Consider the following 24904-nt stretch of genomic DNA (forward strand, 5'->3'; position numbering starts at 1 on the left):
CCATGTGGCGTAGATTCCAGGTACTGACTGCTAGTCAGTGGTTTTTCTTCGGGTACTCAGACTTTCCTCTAGAGTCTAGACATCTCCAAAATGACCCTGTAATAAACACTGATTCTGATATTTAATTTAAATAATGGCATGACATCAACTATTTTGAAATGCCTTGTGGTATAATTATCATGTAAAAGTCAGGGCCGCAGTGGCCAAACGGTTAAGATGTCCACAAGCCTAGCTCCACCTCCGGGTCATGAGTTTGAACCCCATTTCCGGCAGTAACCAGGTACTGACCGCTGGTTGTTGGTTTTTCTCCGAGTATTCCAGCTTTCCTCCACCAACAAACCTCACATCCTGACACGACCCTGGCTGTTAATAGGACATTAAACTAATACTCGAGCTCATGTAAAAGTACCGCTGTTCCTATTTTATCAAAAGAAACTTTTTTTCCAATATAAATAAGAAAATGGTAATAATAGACAATATCGGCCTGGCTAAACAAGAAATCTGTTACAATTAGAGACATTCCAATAATTTGGCTAAATTCTTTTAATTCTTTTAATTGTATCTAGCATTATGCTAAAAGATGAACAAATAGGCAAATTACCTCCCTTTATTCAATCCCAGTGAAAACCTTTTATGTGACATGTAAAAAATAAAGTATTTAGTTGAAAGCAAACCCTTTGAAAGTCAGATGTCATCCAAAGTGATTTGTATAAGTTGTATAATATTGGTTTCGCAATCAATTTAAAATAAATAAAAGATTTTTTTTGTTTTCTCCTCTCGGACATGACATTTACAAGACCATTTCCAAGCGCTGACTGTTGGTTAGTGTTTTTTCTGTAGGAACTCTAATGTACATCCAATTCGAAATACATAATTGATATTATTGTAAATCCTTGGATTCCCTTATACAGCTTGGGAAATAGGATATATGAAAATCAATTAACAAAATTCTTGGTTCATAAGAAACAGAAAATACCTATTTTGATGTACTTTTGGTTTTTTTTATCATTATTATTGTTATTATTTAGCCTTTACATGTATGAATATATTTAAAGCCAACATATTTGATATTGATGAAGATAACTAGTTTTCAAAATAACTACAGTAGCTGTCCAAGTGCTATTCGTTACAGATGAAAAAAATAGTCAAATAGTGGTACAATACCTTAACAGAAATGACTTAAAGTTTTAAAATGTAACTGTATAATGAGAGAGATATATGATTTTTTAGATCTATTCCCAAAAGTTATTAGTTTAGTAAAATATTGTTTGTTCCAGAATTGACCACACAACTGAGAAAGTTTGGTACTCAAACAAACTAGACAAATTACTATTAGATCTACTAGTCTACTGTATTCCTCAGCTGCCTGAGATGGGGAAAGATGCTGTTTTTTAACAGCAGCTATGGCTGAAGAAAGTTGGTTTGGGGTGTACTTCTTTCGTTTGTGCTAAATGAAAATAAAAAATATGAATGTAATGAATGAAATTAAATACATACGGTGCCTGGTACCATTCAATTTATCTCCCACCCCGATTGGTTTAATATCAACTTTTGATACCACATGTGGTAACAGTTTATTGTTAAAATGTATCTTTATTTCTTATGACTTTACACTAACAGAATTATGGCAAAGCTTTGTTTTATTGCTATTTTTCATTTCAATCCACAGCCTTGGAATTACAGATAGTGTGAGGTTTCATCTATGAAATAAGTCTATGACTAAAGTTCATGCCTAAAAAAATATATAATTTCAAAACTCAACATTTTGTATACATGCATGTTTGTGCATGTCGTTAACAAAAACAGATTTCTTTATTTTTGTTCTGTGTGTTGTCAGAATTTAATTTTTTCAAATGTTTTTTTTTTTTTATTTCACTTCATATTTACTTATTAATTCATTATTTATTTTGTTTTTGCTTTCTAGTATTTATTTATTTAATTTCCAATTTATTTATTTATTTTATTTAATGTGTTTATTTATCAATCTTATGCATCAAAAAATATTATGACATTGTGTTATATTTCACCGTCATTTCACATAACACATCACAAAATTGCTTCGTTTTTTGGACTTGAGCAAGACCACTGAGCAAGGTATAAAATCAGAGTTACCCGCCCCTAGCGCGCGCACGCTTGGATACAGAGATGCGACGTCAATTTTACAGACGCTGATGTAAACAAAAACAACGATTTGTTTGTGAATGCATGGACATTACTGTGTATTATCACCGCCCCCAAGGCACATATGGGATTTTAAGAATAGGAAAAATGCATTCTGGATACTGTTATAAACAAGGTATTTAAAAAAACATGATTTTTTGACGGACGTAATCTTACCATTGCAACTTCTTCCTCAGCTGGCTCCGACTTCGGGAAATTGCGCGTGTCGTAGAATATTTGCACGATCACGATAACTGGTACACCACGATAACTGGTCGCGACCCAGTATATAGAACATTTTTTAGAATAAATTTTTAATATAAAAAAATCAATTAAAAACTTTGTTGGTTTCTGAAATGCTTGAAAGAGAAGAGGCTGACATTGAGTGTTTGACATTCAGTGCAATTAATTTATAAAAACCTGTTGTTTACTAAGCCCCCACCCCCTCCCCCTGTAAATGTACATTCAATGATTGTGTACGGTAACGTTATATGTGTCATGTAAAACTGCAGTGTATATCTAATTATGTTGATCATTTCCATTTTCAAGCTACCAGATTGTTCAAGTCTGTCTTCTTTAGTTGTCAGTACTTGTCACTTAGATTTGGTTTACGGTTATCCCTTGCCTGACATTAACGCATGCCTTTGATCATCAGTGCTATTTTTAGACTGCAGCTGATCAACAAAACATGTGTCATCTGATAACGGGTATGGTTTAATACAACTAAGCAATATATTAGGAGGACATATTAAAACGGCATCTGTCTCAGAATATGTACAATAGACTGTCAGTTTACGAGTTGTTTTTAATCCATGCAGTGTAGCCTACATCAGCCTTACGCTTGATTCAGTCACTGTCATGATCAGACTTGGTAGGCCTACTGCAGTAGGCATACGAAAAACAATCATAATAAACAACAGCAATCTCAAATATTAGATAGCGAATAATACTAACACCCGCCGATATTGAACAACTTAAATACATAACTAGTCTCACTTACCGTTATTGCCGATTGTAACTTGAAAAGCGAAGCGGCTTTCAACATCAATCTGAACCGGTTCAAACCGGATACACAAGTGACACAACGTTACCATGCACATTCCTTCTACCAGATGGCGCTGTCGTATTGCATTCCTTTGTGCGGTTGAACGCCCCAAACAGCACACATTTCCACAATACACGCAAATCCAAAAAAATATTTGGATATCGTTGCAAGATTTATAAAACTTTTTTTTATAAATTCAAGTAATTATATAATGAAATAAACAGATTTTTCATAAATACGACCCATTTGTGAATGGTCCACTCGTCGATCCAGTCGGTCAGAAAAGCTTTGAAGGAAGGAGGCCCACAAGTCCCGAAATCTCGTCTGCCGTGGAAATTTACTGAGAACCTGCGAAATACCATCAATTTCCAAGACCGTCTTGTGGTCGTTCTGTATAATATTTCCAAAAACCAAAAATTATGGTGGCTGATTACGGCCATCTCGTGTTGTTGTGTTGTCGCCTTGTCGTGTTGTCGCCTTGTCGAGTTGTCGCGGTCTCAAACTGCGACAACCCGAGATTTAACAGTTAAATTGTCGACTTGTCGCGTTTTCGAACCGCGACAAGTCGACAACACGACAAGACGACAAGTCGACAACACGACAAGTCGACATTTCAAACACGCTAATTAGCGCGTACAGAATCTCGTGTTGTCGCGGTAAAATGTCGACTTGTCGTGTTGTCGAGTTGTCGACTTGTCGTGTTGTCGCCTTGTCGTGTTGTCGACTTGTCGTGTTGTCGAGTTGTCGACTTGTCGCCTTCCTGTTACACATGCGCAAACAATGGATAACACTCGCCATATTGGATTGCTAATGAAAATAATTGTGTGCATGTGTTTGTAGTTAGATGAAGATATTTGATAGCAATTTCTTCATCGAGAGTTGTCAAAGTATTTTTCTTTGAACTATGAATTTCAATAATTTGTTTATTATATGATAATCGTGTAATAATGGTCTGGTCGTGCCGTCTGATTAGTACGCAGTAATCGTCATCTGTTAATTTTAAGGTCACTTCAACCGCTAAGGCCTAATAGTTTGAAGGCCCGTTAATCCGAAAAATAGAAAATATTGCAATTTATATAGTTGTTTTACTTCATGTAAATTGATAGTTTTACATGTTTTCAATAAATTGTGATAAATACATTTTTCGGCAATTCTTTAAAGTTATTTAACTGCAAACTTTTATGGACGGCAAGTTGTGATTTCTTCAATGAGCATTGCATTATTAAAAATACAACAAAATTATAAATAAAAAAATCATAAAAAGAAAGAAAATATCTTACATTTTATAAGATGTCACATAAATATACATTTTATGAATTATCTCTCTCAAACATATGCCTAATGTTAAGCTTTTGTCCCCTGTAATTTGATTGCATTAGGGATAACATGGCTGCTTGAATGGATGATATATATATATTACCAATTCTAACCTGCATACATCTATGAAATATGTATTTCACGACTTATTTTTGTGTTTCCGTCTTCTTCCTTTTACTTGTTTATTCTCCCCTTTTTGCAATGATGAAAATGGTTCGCATAATGGTAATATCTGGGAAACTAATAACCAGGATTGCAGTGTACATATACACTCTCTCTTTCTTTTCGGATACGTTTATGTACATGTATTGCAAGATTATGTTTTTTTCACAATTTTTTAAAATAAGCCACATTCCGCTTTTTGTCGGTGACCCTGCGCTACATTAGTGACAAATGTAGCGTAGTGTAGTGCAATCATCCGTGGGTCACTGAAGATGATGTCAGTCTAGAGTTACACATATCTTAGCAAGTTTACTACTGAGTCTTGTAATTAAAGTCTCTACATTTATATCGGGTATCGGACTATCAGACTTTCGGACTAATGGGCCTTAGGACTAACGGTCCTTAGGACTAACGGTCGTTCGGACTAACGGACGTTCAGATTTACGGGCCTTCGGACTATTAAGCCTTAAGGACAAGCTTAAGATGGTCACCCAGGCAGGTGACCTATCGACATCACTTTTATTTGTTGTCTATCACCACTAAACATAACAATTCCATCATCTTCTCAACTGGTCCGAATTCAACTAAACCTGTTAGGGAACATGTTTAGGATAAGGTGAAGTGTAAAAATCAAGCGGCTGATCTCAACAGGGTTGATCTACATATCTATATAGATATTTGAAAAATCTTATAATGTTGCCACGCCTAGGAATCAAAGTTCAATATACGCTATTCGGATAATATATACATGAACCTATATCATAGATGATGTATGGCGGCTGGGAATTTATGTATTAATTGGTTAAGTGATATGTGCCGTAACTGGGCATGCAATTTTTCTTCAAGAAACTATTGAAAACCATCAGGTTGTTTTAAGGTGTGATAATCATTCAAATGGTCAGAAAACCATGTACGATGCCTTGTAAACATTATTTACAAGTCAGAATTTATGTCTTATGTATGTTAAGATAAATGCATACCTGCAGTAATCACTTTATAATTTCTTATTACTTTATAAAAATGTTAAATGAAATTGTAGACCACATCTTGGCTTCATAGCCTGACCGCATATGTACTGTCAAAATCATTTTCAGTTATTATTCATACTTGTAAATGTAATTTTCGAAAGGTTGATGGTGAATAAAATATCCAAAAGCTCTTGATTCGTGAGTATGAAAATTACGGCACATATATACAGCTTTTAAGACCAACTACCTTTTCGAAACGAAGAATTCAATTAGCGTTTGCTTCTTAATTGTTTTTTATTTTCGTGATATGAATTAACAAAATAGTAGCACATCTAAAATTAAAAACAAAATCAATTTTTTTTCTTATATTGGTGATCCAATATAGACACAGGATTAATTGTCTACATGTAGATGGCGACCCAATAATTTGGACCTACCAGAGTGTCATGTATAGACTATTTTGGACGTTTTATGAGTTTAAATACAAAAATCGGTAAAATCGTAATCAACATGGTGATATATATATTGAGAAGGATGGATAGATCCCGAGACAAACAAAACGTAGTCCACCTATATGAAGTTTTAGCGGTTAAAATCATATTTATAGTAAATCTTCACAAAAACGGTTACTACCGTTGGTAAGAGCAATAATTTCCTTTTCAAAATCCTACACAACTATTCAAAGTGCTGTCACTAAGACGAAATCAGCCGAAAAATTATGCAAATATTATAAGCCGGATTTGATCTTCATTATATAAATGTTTGCACATTATATAAAGAAGGTTGCACATCATATAAAGAAGTGTGTACAGAATTTAAAGAAATTTGTACCGAATATAAAGTTTAATTTTAGCTACATAATATAAAGGAAAAGGCATCGAATATCTTGATATAACGACGGAGCATAATTGTAAATGTATCAAATATAACACAGGAATTACCGAATATAAAGATAAAAGCACTGCAGATATACATGCATAAGGATGTATATATGTTGTTGTCCCGCCCTGGTAGAATAAATAATAACCCAGACCGTAGCCCGAGGTCATTATTTTAAATTATACCAGGGCGGTATAACACCATATGAACCGAAACTGAGGTCCTTATTTTTTTTATACTAGATATTATTTTCTTTGGCAAGTATCAAAGCATTCTCTAATGTGCATGTTACTTACAAGAAAAAACATCGACCATAGGACACCACCCTGAAGAACTCAATGTTTGCGTAATGTAACTTGAGTTGCTTTTATTGACTTTGCACTCGGACCATATTAACACAGGTCAATTATACTTGGATGTATCATTATTAGCCAAGCCTCTCTTAACCACAAATTTATCGCTTTGAGAAAGATTATTATATAATTATGATATTCATTTCGTAAAATGAACACATGTTTTATGTATTAGGAATTTCTAGACCCAGAAATACTAATTGTGTACTTTTCTTTTGCAAGAGTTTCTATTATATTAAATGTCTACTGGAAGTATCTATGCTACAGCATTTGATTACTATTGTATGAATTACTGTAGTCAAAGTACACAATCAAACTTTCGAGGGTTAAATCTTGCTGTATTACAATAAACAAATTTTATAAATAAGAATATTAACATTATATACGTTGTGATGCATGCAGATGATCAAAATAGATGAACTAATTACCAGAAAGATGGGACACAACACCTTATCTGTTCTATAACGCTTTGGACTAAATGAAAGTTTTAATGATTTTTTCTTATCGTTTTAAATCAAATTCTTTATTAGATCTTAAATTAAGGTTATTGTTTGATTTACTGCACACATAACCTATTACAGTAATTAGTAATAATAGATAATATTTCGTCTTATCATCCGTGTTCTCTTCAATTCTTCAAATTGAATAATAAGTTTTAACCGAGTAATAACACAATATTTTGTAAAGGAGATTTTACAATATTAAGTTAATATACATGTACATTTGTCCTCTCTGTTACTGTTCATTGTACAAACATTTTTGTTCTGTGTTCTGACAATATCCTTTGTTTTGTTAATATTCAATTAATTTAATATTATGATTTCCGTTAAGTATAATACATTTCAAAAGAGTTAACAATGGGGAAAAATATAATTTTTTAACAATTTTGAACATCGAATATCTTACAAACACACCAAATATTCACAAGCACTGACTTCAGTTTTCTATATTCAAAGATAGTGGTTATTTCATATGATTTGCGCACGTGTAACAGGAAGGCGACAAGTCGACAACTCGACAACACGACAAGTCGACAACACGACAAGGCGACAACACGACAAGTCGACAACTCGACAACACGACAAGTCGACATTTTACCGCGACAACACGAGATTCTGTACGCGCTAATTAGCGTGTTTGAAATGTCGACTTGTCGTGTTGTCGACTTGTCGTCTTGTCGTGTTGTCGACTTGTCGCGGTTCGAAAACGCGACAAGTCGACAATTTAACTGTTAAATCTCGGGTTGTCGCAGTTTGAGACCGCGACAACTCGACAAGGCGACAAGGCGACAACACAACAACACGAGATGGCCGTAATCAGCCACCATAAAAAATACCGTTTTGTTCAGAATTACTTTTACTAATAATGTGTGGATTCTCAGTTTGTCAACTATGAGCGTTTGTTTGCTAGGACGAATTAAACAGAAACTAGCGATGAAAATGTCGATTTTTGCCTGTTTGACTCAAAATATCTTACTCAAATGAATTTTCGTACAGTCAACATCTATCTCAGTCGATAGATCACGCCAGGATTTACTAAACTGTAAAATATCGTTTAAAAGTATCTGTCAGTTTCCTTATTACTCAACTTGCGGTTATAAGCGTGTTGATAGGTAAAAGTTGTCGTGTTAACATTCGTTCCGAAGGAACGATAACTCTGTTATCGCACCTTACGTCTCTCATTTCATACTTACGAATCTTCTGCTCTGATAATTTTCCATCAAATTCTAATGTAATAAAATGTATAGATGAACGAAACATTGTTTGATTTCATACGTGAATCGATATTGATTTTCCTATTTAATATTAAGATGCCTTGATATTTATTGCATAACAGTTAGAAAGCAATGCGTTGTTCTTTTTTTTCACAGTGAGGCCGCAGCATACCCAGCATTTTGTGATACAATACCCACTGTATAAGTTTATTTCATATGTGGATATGGAGGATAATGGCATTCTCACATACCTTGACGTTTTATTTCAATTCTGTCGTTTGCCTCCTTTAAGTAAAACAAGTATGTTTTTAAAGAAAATAATCTTGTATACACAGTGGCATCACGAGGTTGTATTCCTTGTTGTACAGCCTTAATAGCCGACATGAATGTATTGCATAAGAGAATCAAGTATTACACACATAATAGAAAATACAGTCATATATGTAAAGCTACATATCAGATACAAGTAATGTAAGCGCATGAGAAGTATTATTGCGACAAACAATGACACACGGTATGGTAAATAACAATAGCAATATATTTAGAAAAAAATTACATCAACTATGAGAATAAAAAAAAATACCTTAGGTAAGAATGAACACTGGCATTATGTGAACACTGTGGTACTACAAGGTATTTAAAACATTTGTTTTATTTGTCATTAACAGGATATATAGTGGTAACACAATAATGCATAGAAGACTAACGTTACATGCATAGAGGTTACACAACGAGTGGTTGATGAATATGGAATTTTATTTCACTCGAAATCTAAAAAGCTACAAAAGACACCAGCTTTAGCTTTGTCTTTTGTAACTATAACTTATGAGTGTGAAATAAAATTCAAAATCCAACAACCCCGAGTTGTGTGACCTGTTTCTACCACAATTAAAGCATCTACAAGAAGACGAAAATAAAATAACATTATTTGCTTTCATATTCATTGCTTAAAGTATATATTGATAACAAATAATTTGAAGTATGAACAACTATTCCATGGATATTTTCTTCCCGCCAAGTAATCCTCAAATAGTAGAGCAGCACAGAGATAAATCATGCATTTTTTATACAAACATGAAATTTGGCATGCGAGTAGCTGAGACTACCAAAACAATATTGAAAATAAATTTCTTTATTCTACTTTTATTAGAAAAAAGAAATCTCTTTCGTACTGTAGAGGTATGTGGGAAGGTATTTTTCAGCTAGAAAATACTGGTTCGATTTGTCATGGTTTATTTGAATTTATCAATAATAACTTCATAGAGAATGATGAAAATATACAAATGGAAATTATTTGATAATATCCTTCCAAATGGAATTTTGCTTAAAAGATGGAATATTATTGAGGATGATACATGTTTGATGTGTAAAATTAGGGATGATTATAAACACTATTTTATTGAATGTCGATGTGTAGATGCTTTGTGGAATTTAATTCATATATTTTTAGAAAAATATCACTACAATGTACAATTAAGGAAAATGATGTTCATTGTTATAGGCTATAAGATTGCTGATCAGAATTACAGCGAATTTAATGTTCTTTTGTCCTTAATTGGCTATACAATATACAAAAATTATCATATTTCTAACAGAAGAGTTGACAATTGTTCTATTGTTTCCCTATTCAAACTATATCTCGATAGAAAGTTATTGTTACAACGATACAGAGATATGAAATTATTAAAGAATATGGCTATGTACTTAAATGAAGAACAAAATAATTAAAATGACGACTAAAATAATAAATGAATAAAACATTGTGCAATGATGATAAACCTTGGGGCTCGGAGCGCTGCGCGCTTAAAATGTAATTATAACAGTTTAATGTATAGATTTTAAATGTAAAAGATGGTGGTCGAGATAAGATCGTAGTTGTTGATAAGAGATAGTTGTATAGGAGAGAAGGTGGTTGAGGTGAAACGGTAGCTGAGACGAGATAGTGGTAAACGTGAGATATCGGTTGATACGAGATGAGGGTAGAAGTGAGAGGCTGTTGAGACGAGATGGGGCATGGTAGAAGTGAGATGGCGGTAGAAGTGAGATAGCGGTAGAGACGAGATGGTGGTAGAGTGATATGGCGGGTAGAAGTGAGATAGCGGTTGAGGCGAGATGTGGAGTGATATATGGCGGCTGAGACGGGATGACTAAAATGAAATGATGAGATGATGGTTGATACATATACGAGATGTTAGTTGGAATGAGAGGAAAGAGATAAGTATATACAGACATACATGCTGCGATGTATGTATGAGAATTGTATTGAAAATGAATGTGTAAAATCCAAGAGTCAAAACGGAAAATATAATACTTGTTTTATATACGCCTGAGTCTATATGAATGATATTAGATACAGGTGTAATCACAGGGACGTGGCACGAAAATTTTTAACCAATAGTATACATATATATATTATAGTATCAAGGGTATGAACTCGGCGGTCGAGAAAAACGGACCTATTTTTTTAAAACCGTGATTATTTTAATAAATGGGTTCTATACAACATTGACGGATATCTTACCTTAAAGAGAAATAATTTATCTTTCCATTGATTGCTTGGTGAACAAAATTGGCCAAGTATTGACGAAGTTATGGCTTGATGAATCGGGAAATTTACGAAAAATATGCTAGGTAGACATTTCCCTGTCCGGTCGAAATGTCGTCTCGGCTCTAATGGGCACATCAAAAACCAAGCCAAAATCACAAAATCTATGCTTGTGGTGGTAAACAGTACCCATAACTGTGTTCATCCACAATCTCCTTTGGAGGTGTCATGACCCTTACTTTGTAGAAACTCCATTTTAACATCGTGTAGCTCACTTACTTCAACCGTCACCGCCATGTTTGTTTTTCTCTAGGAACGCTTCTCGAGTTTAGCGACAAGCACAACATAACATAATTTGCAAATGGTGTTATTCAACTAGTGGAATATTAATACTTTTATCTGGCCTGAGAGTGGAATAAGTAAAGGTTATTGCATGGCTTGCGAGTAATGCTTCTTAATCTCGAACAAAAAGACAGGCTGATTAAAAAATACACACCTTGCCATCCCTATACCTCACTGACAGTATTTGAGGTTCTATGCTCAATGTTAATATACCAATTGTCATTATCCATCGTAAGGAGCACAAGGAGTTTTGCCATATGTAGAGACAACAATTTTGATTCTGCAAAATGCTGCGCCAAAATGTTTTAGGAGATATGTATGGTATGAAAATATTGGATTATTATCATGCTCTGTTCAGCGATAACAAGAAAAAGAAGTAAATGAAAAAAGAAATTGTGGAAACTTTAAATGTAAGTAAATTTTATCTAAAATTAATTCCATTCGTGATTTCAATTGGTAAAATACATATATATTAATACCAATGCATCATTTGTTGATATAAAGGTTCATGAGGAATTTAAACCTTTCCTTACAATACAAAGTTGCTATCACATAATAATTAATTGGAGATTTATGATGTGCGTTTAAATAAATGTGATTTTCTTATTGCATTGAATTTTTTTAAAATCTTGTCAACATTGGTAAGTTGGTCTATTGATCAATACAATCATTAGAACAATTAAGGTGAGTTATGATTATCTCCCCTTTCTTACAGCATTCATTACCATGGTTGACTGCACACATGTCCAGCCCCTTTATTATCTAATAATCCTGATTGGGCGTGAATGGGGGATTAAGTCCCTTTCATGGTCAAGTAATCCTGATTGGCCATGAAAGAGGGTTATTGTGGAGTCAACTGTGGCACTTGTAGCAAGACATTTATTGGCCACACTTTTCCTTTGTGAGAGGTTGGAAGTAGTATGCAGTAACATAATTTACTGATCTTTTTAGATACTGAACCAATCAAACATTTTAGGTCACCTGACCTTTTGCGATAGTCTTTTGCTCCTTGCATCTTGAGTCGTGCGTCGTGCTTCGTGCTACTTCCGTTAACATTTCCTTGTGAACGCGATAACTTGAGAAAATATAAACCGATCTTAATGAAATTTTGTATGTAGACTAACACGAGTTCGAAAATCAGCAGGATTAGACGATAATTGAAGGAGTTACTGCCCTTTGCACTAATAATTATTATTGAACCTTGTGAACAAGATAACTTGAGTTAATATAAACCGTGCTTAATGACACTTTGTATGTTGACTATAACATTGGAAAGATCTCGGACGAGTTCGAAAATCAGCTTGATTCAACGGTAATTTACGGAGGTTTTGCCCTTTGCACTAATAAATATCATTGGACTTTGTGAACAAAATAACTTGAGTAAATATAAACCGAGCGTAATGAAACTTTGTATGTAGACTATCATTGGAAAGATCTTGGACGAGTTTGAAAATCGGTCTAATTCGACACTAACTTATTTATGGACTTATTGTCCTTTGCAATAATTATTATTGAACCTTGTGAACGCGTTAATGTGTGTAATTATGTACCAAGATTAATAAAACTTTGTGTGTAACCCGATTAGATGTATGTTTCTATTTCGTGAACAAAAGACATCAGTTGGCTAGTAAATGACAAAACTAATTTCTATCAAATATCAGGTGACCATTAAGGCCCATGGGCCTCTATTGTTTTATTCTAAAAATGCAAACCATAAATATTGCGATGAGATGTTATTGGTTATATGTTATCTATGTTATTTTGTTTTGTATAACTGTCGATGCAGTCAGTGTAGGTCTAAGACCACTATTACGAATGAAACCCTCTCAGAAATGTATGTATTTTTGTTAACATGTTTCAAGTACCTGTTGAGTAAGTATTTGCTAACAAAAATGTAGATGTGCAGTGTAGATGTCAATTAAAGATAATGATGTAAAATTTTCTTCTGTTTTTATTGCTGCAGGCTCTTGGGTTAAATGTCCTATGGAACGATTACTTTGTGGTAAAAAAACAAACAAACAATGTTATTTCAGGTGAAAGCCAGTAAACATCGATCGTTTAGGAAGTGTATCCGATCCATATTCGCGATGTGCTCTAAGCTTCATCACAGGAAGCCTCCATTACAGTATCTACGTTCTTGCCTGCTGTCAGACTAGGGTCTATATCCTTTCCTGGTCTATTATGGTATCAGGCAATCAGTAACATGTAATTAAGTCAGGTATAGCTAACATAAACACTCTCAGCTTTACGACGGAGTGTCAGCTACTGCAGTTGCACATCGGGATGTCTGTGATGAAGTATGGGTACGAGTCGGCTCACATGCTGGTGGATCATACTTCGAAATCTTTTCATTATTCACTGGTTTTTGCTTGCAATGAACTGAAAACCGTTGAAACAGTGGGCAAACATAAACGGTAGTCCAAACAAGGTATAGTTTTCTTTCTTACTGGCGACAAAATGTTATCTACTCACAATCAGCTTCGTTATTATAAAACAAGACAGAATATCGAAAAATGTTGAAAATGTTCATCCCTAACAGACATACTTTGTCAGTTTGATTGGAGCAATATTGAGAATATATGATCGCCTTAGAAACACCACAGACTGATCATACAGAAATTCTTACTAAGCCAAATCAATAATTTGAAATAAGAAAGATATTCGGTTCTATGTAGTGTTGTTACTGTTTCACAAAATAAATCCGATAAGTAGTGTACTTACGGGATATATTCCCTTTTACTGAGAGGTGTCATAATTTTTTTCTTCTGTAGAAATCAATTAATCAAACATTTATCAAATATATAGACAATGGGTAAAGTACTTTTGATTGGCGTATGGATAGACCATCCATTTAATACATCGGAAATAAATGATGTATGAGTGCACTGCAGGAACTGATTTCATTCGTATCTTATAGGCAACGTCGCCGCCGCAGCGTTGATTCAATGAAAATGGTAATACTTGTTTTAATTTTGGAATTGTTTTAGTAAAATGTCGAATTTGTGAAGCGCAAAATCTTTTTCATTACAATTGATTCAAAGTAAGAAGATAGTCAAAAGCATAATATCAATATTCATAAATATATGGCTTAGATTAACTACAAAGAAATCACAAGGATATTGTTCAAGTTTTGATGAATTGATTCATGCTAAAATGGCAAATATTTCAAAGTTCTAAATATGATAGTTCATCTGAATATCTCGGCCAGTTTGACCCAAAAGCTAGACCTTTGACATGCGGCGTTTTCCCATTCAAGATAAAATTACATTAACCTTACATTGAAATATGTGTATTAAATATACGAGATAAGAAAGTAGATACATTCGGAGACACATTGTTGGTGGCTTTCTTTCAAAGTGTAATGTAAATAATGAATAATGCGAAAAACAACATGGCCACTACTTTCCTGTGCATATTGGCTATCGTTGTTTTTAAAACACTATCAGCTGCTGAACAGTGTCCTTCTCAGTCAGATTCCACTGACCAAATGTCTTCTCTCGCTGAGCAGCTGGCGACGCTGGCAAAACGTTTCGACGACTTAGAAATCCAGCACTCGAGAGACGTGAACGAATTGACTAGGCGTGTAGAGGAACTCGTGGATTCCCGCGAAAATGATGTCCAAACTTAATGGGGGAAGTAAGTGATCTTAAACGTTTACACGTCAAGGATTTACATGTGATATCACTGCTCAATCAAAGGATAGAGGAGTTGGAGCGTACATGTAACAACGTCAGGATGGTTTCAACGTCTACCGACGAGTCATACAGCAACGGAAGTGACTTGGGCCAGCCTTCTTCAGCTAACCTATATCAGATAAAATGGCGTCATCTGCAAAAGACAATTCTACTTACGACACACCGCCAAAAATCCACGACGGTAAAGGAACGAACAATGATAATCATTGGCCTCTAAGGACTGCTCGCGTCAGTAAGTACGAGAATAACATACATGTAAATTGATATCTTATTGATTTTAGTTGTCAGTGATTTCCATCATTATTGTTTTAGCAATTGATTTTTTATTAGAAAATGGATTTATAATTTCATTAACCTGTTGGAAGGTTATCAATGTAATGGTATGCAGGTTTTTTAAAACGTTGAAGAAGATTCGTTTTTTCCAATTTACATTGAGCGTTATATATGAATTTGCGTGTTTTAATCTATGACATTAATACTTCATTATCTGAAAATTTGCCTTAATTGGAAATATGTTAAAAAACCAGTGTAAAGGTGGCATTACGGTGGTGCACTTTCATGCTAAATGTTAACAAACATGTTCCTTTTAAAGGTGAATCTGAAAGTACTTTGGCCTTCCACGCCAGACTTGCACACAAAAAGTCGGATCCACCAAACAATAGCATCATAACATATGACCACCTCATTACAAGCGTTGGAGGTGCCCACTACAGTACCAACGCTGGCGTATTTACATGTACCAAGGCCGGTACTCATGTCTTCGCTTGGTCATTTAATGTGCTCTCTCACCATTTTAGGGCTAAGATTTTGTAACATCCCAACCTCGGCTAACGCCTCGGTTGGGATTATGTTACAAAATCTTAGCCCTCGACTGAGATAACCCGATCTCGATCACTTAAAGGTAACAGATTTTATTATTGTTGGAAGGTACAGAATACCCAATGGCATTAATCGAGTAGACAGGGACAAGTGATATTACTTTCCACAATTACACATACTAGAGACAACATTGATAAGTTATATTAGAAACAGGGCCAAATTAACTTGCAGGGTAAGTGACAACTGGAACCTACAAAATAATGAAGTAGAGTCACCTACCCTTAACTGTTTTAGGTCTCGCCTCAGCATCTGTTGGAACCAGGTTTCGTTTAAGTTTTACCCTAGGTTTTATGACGCTGTAAAACCACAAGTTTTAAATGTAAATAATATACGAGCATCGCAATAAGTGAATAGCTAACCATGGTGTCAAGACAAAGGCAACAAAGTGAATAGCTAACCACGGTACATTTGTATCAAGACAAAGGCAACAAAGTGAATAGCTAACCACGGTACATTTGTATCAAGACAAAGGTAACAATGGCAACCAAATGAGAACGATTATATTGGCTTATAGTATGACCTCCCCAAAGATCCTGGCAGTGGCTCGGTTTTATAGTTCTGTGGTCATGGCCCAGAAGCAGCATCGCAAAACTACATACAATGCTAACGTTACATAACGAGCTATTGTTGGATATGGAATGTAATTCACACGAATGAATTTTTTAATAGTTACAAAAGATAGAGCTTTAGTGATCGTCTTTTGTAACATTTAAAAAGTAACGTTCGAATGTGAAATGTATTCCATATCCAATAACCCCATGTTTTTACCACAATTGAACCATCTACAAGAAGGCCAGGCTAAGATAACGTTATTTACCGACATATGCAAATCAGGTGTAGTGATATCTTCATAGGCAAATATATGCACACATTAATATTTAAAAAATCTTAATTGTATTAAGGATGAATTATTAACAAAGCATTTTCATTATGAATACCTATTCCATGCATTCCTATTTACTGAATATCATTTTGAATATAACGTGACGCTACCAAAATTGGTACGCTACCCAAATTGGTACACTTTTGATATATATGAAGCAGAATTTTCAGTTTAAAATCTAAACTAACAATAAATGTCCTGAACAAAAATTGAGGTGCTTAACAGTAACTGTGACAATTTTTATATGTCATATTCTTTTTTGTTGCTTATTATATCTATATAAATGTGAAAATAATGAAATTGTGAAAAAAATCCGGGAAACCACGTCGTGCGATAACCCTAAAAACCATATATTTTAAAACATGGAAAACGATGCTGAGATTTTTGACAGATATGTGACTAAAATCAACTAAAAATGTTTGAACTTTCTTTAAATGAATTCAACATTTTATATCATGTCTAGACATGTTTTTATCAAAAAAATTAGGAGTGTACGATTTTGGGTACTCAAACTTGCTGAAACACAGGGCTGGAACGGGCTCTCTTCAAAGCTCTCTATTTACAAATATATGCACTGATGGTTAACAAATCTTGAGATTAAAATTGGGGGCATCTATTTGTGAAAAGTTAAAAGAAAAATCTGGATTCAAGCATACGTTAGAAAATATTTTTTCATGTAAGTATACATTGGTTACTATTCTCAAATATATCCATACCATAACTCAACCGTTTAATTCTTTCAAATTTGTATTGAACTATTAATATTGCATTTTATTATAATGAATTACCTAGATATAATATTGCAAGTTTTATCCTTTGTCTGTACCAAGTTCTTTGACAGGAGTAGGTCATAGGTAAACCCTTATAACACTCATATTTTTATATCATAAACCCATTTTCGCCAACATTATAATTAATTTATAAGCATATGCTTTAATATACTCCCTCAGCATGGCTCTTTCTCTGGACATTCCTGACTAGGACCAGTACCCAGTGGTAACACTATGGACTTTATAGTACTGCCCGGTCACTAGGAATGGCTTGTGTGGGAGTGATATTGAGGGATCAGCATTTAAATTCAATTCAAATCAATATCAACTGATTTAAATTAAGGAACTATATATATTGAATGGATATGAATCCATTATAAATTTCAACTTATAATTATCTAGCTATACAGTATACACGTTTTAACTATAAACAAAAACATAAGTATACATATATATATATATATATATATATATATATATACACTTAACATGCTTTTATACCTGCTCATTATCGGAGTGTTATCATAGTATTACTTACAAGTGTATCCTAAATATATATTTAATTTCAATATTGTCTATAAAATTACATATATTCGTAATTATATGATTTTGAGATGTACATGTATGTATCCACAGGGAGAGGGCTTATATAGACATAGCCAGTTGCCAAATCCCTATCAAATTAAATGATTTTATAAAAAATATTTTGAAATGAAAAATACGTTAGAAAATTTTAACAATTTTTGTCAAAAAAGTGTACCAATTTGGGTAGCGTCACGTTAGATTTATATAGCTACTAAGCAATAAACTACTCGTTGTAGAACTACCTGCGAGCACGGCAAGTGACATCCACTTTCCGCAAAATATTCATCAAACCATTGTATCCAACTTCAGGCCAAGCATATGAGGGTCAAATCACTGGATGGGTACTCTTACGAAAAAGGAAGATCGCGTCAAAATCTCGATTAATCAAAAGTGCGGAAGTCATACTCAACTAGTGAATTATTAATATATTTATCCAAAACCGATAACATTTATACAATAGCCTGAGAGTGGAATAACACTAGGTGTTGTGGTAGAAAATAACTTATATAATCCGCGTTATATCCAGTGATATCGCCCATTTGTTTCCGAACATACTGTTATCAAAAGTTTGACAATACCGATTTGTATTAAACTTATAGAATTTTGGAAATAGGAGTTCACACCATAAAAGAAAATGGAAGAAAAAGCATATGTCCGTGTGCTTATTTTTGAGCTATTGTCACTCAAAGATACCTAGTTGACAAAATATTGGATTTTATGGGAATTTTGCCGTTTTGACCATTTACACAAGAGATTAAAACCATAATTTACTAAAGAGATGTTTGATATGTATGGATGTTTGTGGAATTTATTTTCCTGTAATCTTCTTTAAAAACAGACCAGTTTTGATTAATAAGACTCATATATTTTTCTCAGAATAACAACATATGCTACCCCTGCCCCTTAATTTTGAGCTAAAAAATACATCAGTTTCAGCCATTTTTCCCAAATTTAACCCTTGATAGAAATGTTCTGGTATTAAACTTTTTTTAATATTTTGCATATCAATAGGGAATGGGTTGTTTTTTCTAAATTATGCTGAAAAAATTTTCAGCCTAATTCAGAAAGAACAACCCATTCCCTTTTGAATGGTACGCACACGGACCCTCAATTGGGGGTCCGTGTGCTAACTTTTTTGCCCCATTTGAATATTTGTTATTTTTCAGTATTTTAGATTTTAAAAAAATGATACTATTAAATATAAAATAAAGTGACAAAAGTATATCATTTCACACATTAATGCTCAATATTTTAATTACCACGAACCTATTAAAGATTTACAGCAAAATTAGCTCGATACAGCTAAAAATGCTGGCGCAGTGATGATTTAAGTAAAAACAATTTCAGTAAAAAATGGTAAAACTATGGCTCTACTCAAAGCGAAAAAAGACGCAATTTCAAAATGGCCGCCAAATGGGACATTCCTTAAAATCCATGTATAAAAAAATCTACTGAAAATAGAAATGTAATTTTTTGACAAAATTTGCATCTAGCAACTTGCTACAGATATTGGTAAATTGTATTTGAAAATCTCATAACTTCTTTGATCTTTGTCGAAACGAGACTTCAACGGGACTGAAACCTCAGAAGAATACATCCTTAAAAAAACCTGAAGCGATTTCATTTCACTAGTAATTAATAGGGACGTCATGACTTTACTTCAGAAAACAATGACGTGACGTCAAGATTCGAAGACATCCTGACACAATGGCGGCCTCCTTGCAAAAGCAAAGTATCTTATTCGATTGAAAGGATCAATCAGTTAGTCATGTAGACACACATTTTATAATAATCTAAAACAATAAAACGGATATTCCATAAATGCACATGTTTTTTGCTAAAATGTTTTGAATAACATCTATACTTATGATTATTGTTTTAGTTCAGAAGAGATAAACACAGACTTTCCTTTGTTAATGAACATTTGCCTGGACAATGCTGCACTATATCAAAGGAAATACAACTAAGATTTTCAAATTATGTTGTTACAACATTCACAATGTTTACTGATTATTTTGATTTTATAGGGCCAGATGTGTGCCATATGATAATATCGGTCAATGTTACATAGATAATAGACCTTAAACATATTGTACATTTCACATTACAGATAAAACAAAGCCTTAAGATAATATAAGCATTGAGACAATTTTTGACCGGATTTCATTAAAGTCGGTTGGTAAACTATGGATAAGGCGAAAGGCAAAATAGCAATGTCTATTTTATGTTGTTTTGCATAAGGTGTTATAGAATCAAAGACAATTGCCAAAGTGAGTCTCATTAATTCACTGATTCCAATGACCAAGTGACAACTTCTTCTGAGCTGCTGGCAATGTTAACCACACGGATGGAAAACGTGCAACTCCAGTGAGCCAGAGACGTGGAGGAACTGACTAGACGCTTACAAGACGGATTTATCCGAGAATAATTGAAAGATTAAATGAAGAAATAAAGAAACTAAAACACTCATATGTTGTTTCAGTCTGAATTTGTTTTTCGTTTTATCACATTCCCATTAATTGAGATATAACAGAAGCATAGAAGTCGCCATCAGGTACAAGCATCGAGTAATAGTTATATTCTCTACACAGATATGGTATTTCGCATATCGGAAGAATCTTTTGCCTTTGCGAACTCTGTTAATTACAAAGTTGGCAAAAACTATTCTTTCCAAGAGCAAATATGTATTCTGTAGTTGAAACTGTATTCGCATTGCACTAAGTATTTTTTTTCAGCGTATTTTGCTTTGTTTCATATTCAGCAAAGTGAAACGTAAATCTTGATACGGCACGGCATGAAATTCCTACTGTTTCCACAATCACATGAGGTCGTATATAATCATATACATTATTCGTAGGAAACAGTTTGCTGATTTGTTGTATCTTTTTATTAATTTATATTATATAACTATATTTAGATAGCATTATTATTTGATATTTGAAGCTATACAATATTTTTGTGAAGTCTCGGGAGGAATTAACAACTTCATTTTGTTGATCATATCGTACATGCTGATTTTGCCGCATAAATATTTCACGCAATATTCCTTGTAAAGAGACTTAAGAAATCAATTGGTCATGGAGTAATACATTATAGTGAAACTTGTCCGGGCCCTGTACAAACCGGAAACTTGTCCATACCGATTAAATTGTGTGGTCCAGACATATTTATTAATAAATTATAGTACCTAAAACCTGTGTAATTCGGAACCTGTCTACTCTGAAAACCAGACTGATCTTGGTAATTTTACTCCACTTTTTTATGCAAAATTATCTTTGTTAAACCGGCGACAAAGTTTTCACAACACGGAACAACCAAAACAAGCACTACCATTCACGCCTTTGATTTGAAACTACCGTCCGATCATGAGACGTAAGAAAGTTTTACCTGTACTGAAAACAGTGACAGCTTTTCACTTATACATTATGTACATATTTTGGAATACTTTTCACGTAAGCATACCTGCCTCCATTCCGTTCCCGGCAAGATCTGTGGAATTATATTTCTGTCACAGTGAAACATTGTAGGTCATTCCTTATACACTGTAGGTAAACTTTCCGTATTTGGAACGCGAGATTTTCTTACGAGAAGTATCATGGCGGCCAAGTGAGCCGTATCGGAGATGTGAGCCATTGAAATGCTCTTAATTACAAAAAAGAGACATGAAGGTGGCTGAATAAATGATCAGATTATGTTAGAAATGTTGGATATTGCTGAATTAATAATCGCAAATTTACTTGAAAGTATTTTCACCGATGGATGTTTAGCAACACAATAGTTGATAGGACGGAGTCGTAGCTCTGACATCTACCATTCGTCGTTCAGAACTACGTCATCGCAGCTAACCATGAAAGGGTTATATTCTCTACAAAGCGGACACCTGTATAAACCGAACAAATGGACCGGTCCCGCGAACATCCGGTTAAGACAAGTTATACTGTGTACATCGCTATAGGAAATATGATTGTTGTGAAAAAACAATTTCGATTCACGCATCTTGACCATCAGCTATTTCAATTTCTCTTTTAGATGATAGATTGGTTGGTTGGTTGTTTACTTGATTATGAACCATTTAAGGACGTTCTCTCGCGTATGCAATTTGTTCCATGTGTGAAATGCGTCTGTTTTTGGGAGACTGTTGTAAGTTCATGTTGTGTCTCCATGTAACGTTGAACATCTTGTCCAGTTTATAATACTCTCTCATTGAAAAATACATTGCAAAGCAGACCGAATGGCAACCATATATTAACAACGGACAAACCAATCGCCCTATTCCCTTCACGCTTGATATTAAGAAGAGAAAACTACAATTAGGACATACTATAAAACAGTGACTTGTTTTGTTTATCTTTGTGGACGTAAAGCGTAGGTTGATATTGTTAACAGATTGTGTCTTTCCCATTATAGATAAAATGTTGTCTTTAAAATGACTGCTACCTTACTGTCGATATTATAAGATACTGACATTCTGAGACACTCTTGCCGGATATCTGAACCGCGGACATGGTGAAAATCATAATAGCCATGTCCATATTGTGCGTATTAGCATTAGCTGTGATAGAACCAATATCAACTGCTGAAGAGATTCCCGTTCAAGTCGATGAACCACAAACTTACCCTACTACGACCGATGAGCAGGTTGCGATGCTAACCAAACGAATGAACGACTTGGAAGTCCGCCGGGCCCGGGACCTGGAGGAGCTTGAACTCAAGCGAGCCAGAGACGTCAACGAACTGACCAGGCAAGTCCAAGAGCTATCAAAACTGCATGATAACGATATGCACGAAGCGAAAAAGTTAAAACAAGAAGTAAAAGAGCTGCGAATGATCTATGTAAAAGAAATCAATATTTTGACGAAACATATCAAGGAATTGGAGAGTCGTTATGAAAAAACCGAACAGATTGATGTGCTGTTGAATGCGAAAATACCACATTCACTAGATAATAAAACTATGCCTCACGATGCTAACATGATATCACAAGGATCACAAGTTCAGAAGACAATGTCCAAGAAACATGCCGTATCAACAAAGTCTAGGTCATCAAGTCCCAAACCCAGTACGAGAGCGACTGGCATTCATTTCGGACACCTGAATACACGCGTCAGTACGTATTGAAAGTGCTGTTTGATACAGTTGCTAATAAGATTATTCGTGTTCATGTTTCATGTTCAGAGTAAAGACCACACTTAGATGTTTTTAAGCCTTAATGCAGCACTGTTTACATGTATATGAATTTATTCGGAAACATTAATATAACTTTCATGTACTTTACAATTGTTTGCTACTGAAGCATTTCAATTGTAATTTAACAATGATATAATTAAATCAGGTTAAAATACAAAAGGCGATACACAAATTGAATCTTCATCTTACTATATATATTACTACATATATTACTAAAACACAGAAAAAATACTCTTTCTCTGATTCAATGAACTCTTTTCCAAAAAATGGTTGAAAATGTTTTACTAGATAATCAATTTAGACATATCATCTTAGTCTTTATTTTCTATATCGACACTATAAATCGTATATCATTACTGCAAAAATATCGCATAAATGGGTCCATTCTTCTTCAGCTTTAGATGAGGACATTGTGGCGTTCCATGCTATCCTTAATAAGGAGATATCTAACCCCTCCACAAACCATGTTGTGATATACGACCATCTCATCCTCAACTCTGGAGGTGTTCATTACAGCACAAACACCGGCGTCTTTACCTGCCCTCAGACCGGAATTTACGTTTTCTCCTGGACTGTATTTGTACGGAACCACCAGTATATCTACACGGATTTAGTAAGAAACAATGGCGTAATTGGGTCTGGCTTAGCGACGGACGACCATGACAATTACACGACAGGCTCAGCTACTGCTGCTACACACCTGGAGGTCGGTGATGAGGTATGGGTACGCGTCAGCGGCCACGAAGACGGGTCGGATTTGCTACCAAACCTTACCATGTTCACAGGTTTTCGATTGCGATGAAACAAAACCAAAGATAGCACGATGCACTATTGTAAGCAATAAAGTTTTTTAAGGCTAAGAGTATTTCGCTTATTTTGACGCATAATTGCTGATATTATGTAAACATCTTTACCAATTATATTTATTTTATCGACCTTTGTTAATATGGTGCCTACCTGGTAGATTAAGTAATGGTTGAATATTCACAAAATATTGTGAAACTCTCGGTAAGCGTCAGGATTTACTGCATTTTGTGACCCTCGAATAGAATCTCCCTATCCTTCATATCCAAATATGAAAGAGAATTTTTCTCTCATACCTCGGCGTTTTATTTGAATTTTACTGCTATGATATTTATCTATTTTGAAATAAGTTCCATAAATGAAAATGGCGTGATACTTTCATCGCTAATCCCGTTGTTTGCAACTCTTATAGTAAACCAGCCTGTGTTGATACCGTGACGTCACGAGGTTGTATTGCATGGGTACCCATACAACACCATGCGACCTCTCAAACAGGCCATAATGGGTTTAGTACATCACCCTTACATGAGACCCGTTTTCATGTCATCGTAACAGAAGAAAATCAAGCAACACCACGCAACGTTGATACATTAAAAGTACAACATATGAATTGTTG

The 24904-nt window shown here is 34.4% G+C and overlaps 1 protein-coding gene across 1 annotated transcript; it reads left to right on the forward strand.

Moving 5' to 3' along the window:
- The first annotated feature begins 22709 nt into the window (after positions 1-22709).
- Positions 22710-24423, forward strand: LOC138320056 (uncharacterized). Its single transcript, XM_069263144.1, has 2 exons — positions 22710-23404; positions 23880-24423. Exons 1-2 carry the CDS (start codon positions 22801-22803, stop codon positions 24284-24286), a joined length of 1011 nt encoding a protein of 336 aa, XP_069119245.1. The 5' UTR covers positions 22710-22800; the 3' UTR covers positions 24287-24423.
- The last annotated feature ends 481 nt before the right edge of the window (positions 24424-24904 follow it).

This window comes from Argopecten irradians, chromosome 3 (genome assembly GCF_041381155.1).
Source record: "Argopecten irradians isolate NY chromosome 3, Ai_NY, whole genome shotgun sequence".
Lineage (NCBI taxonomy): Eukaryota > Metazoa > Mollusca > Bivalvia > Pectinida > Pectinidae > Argopecten > Argopecten irradians.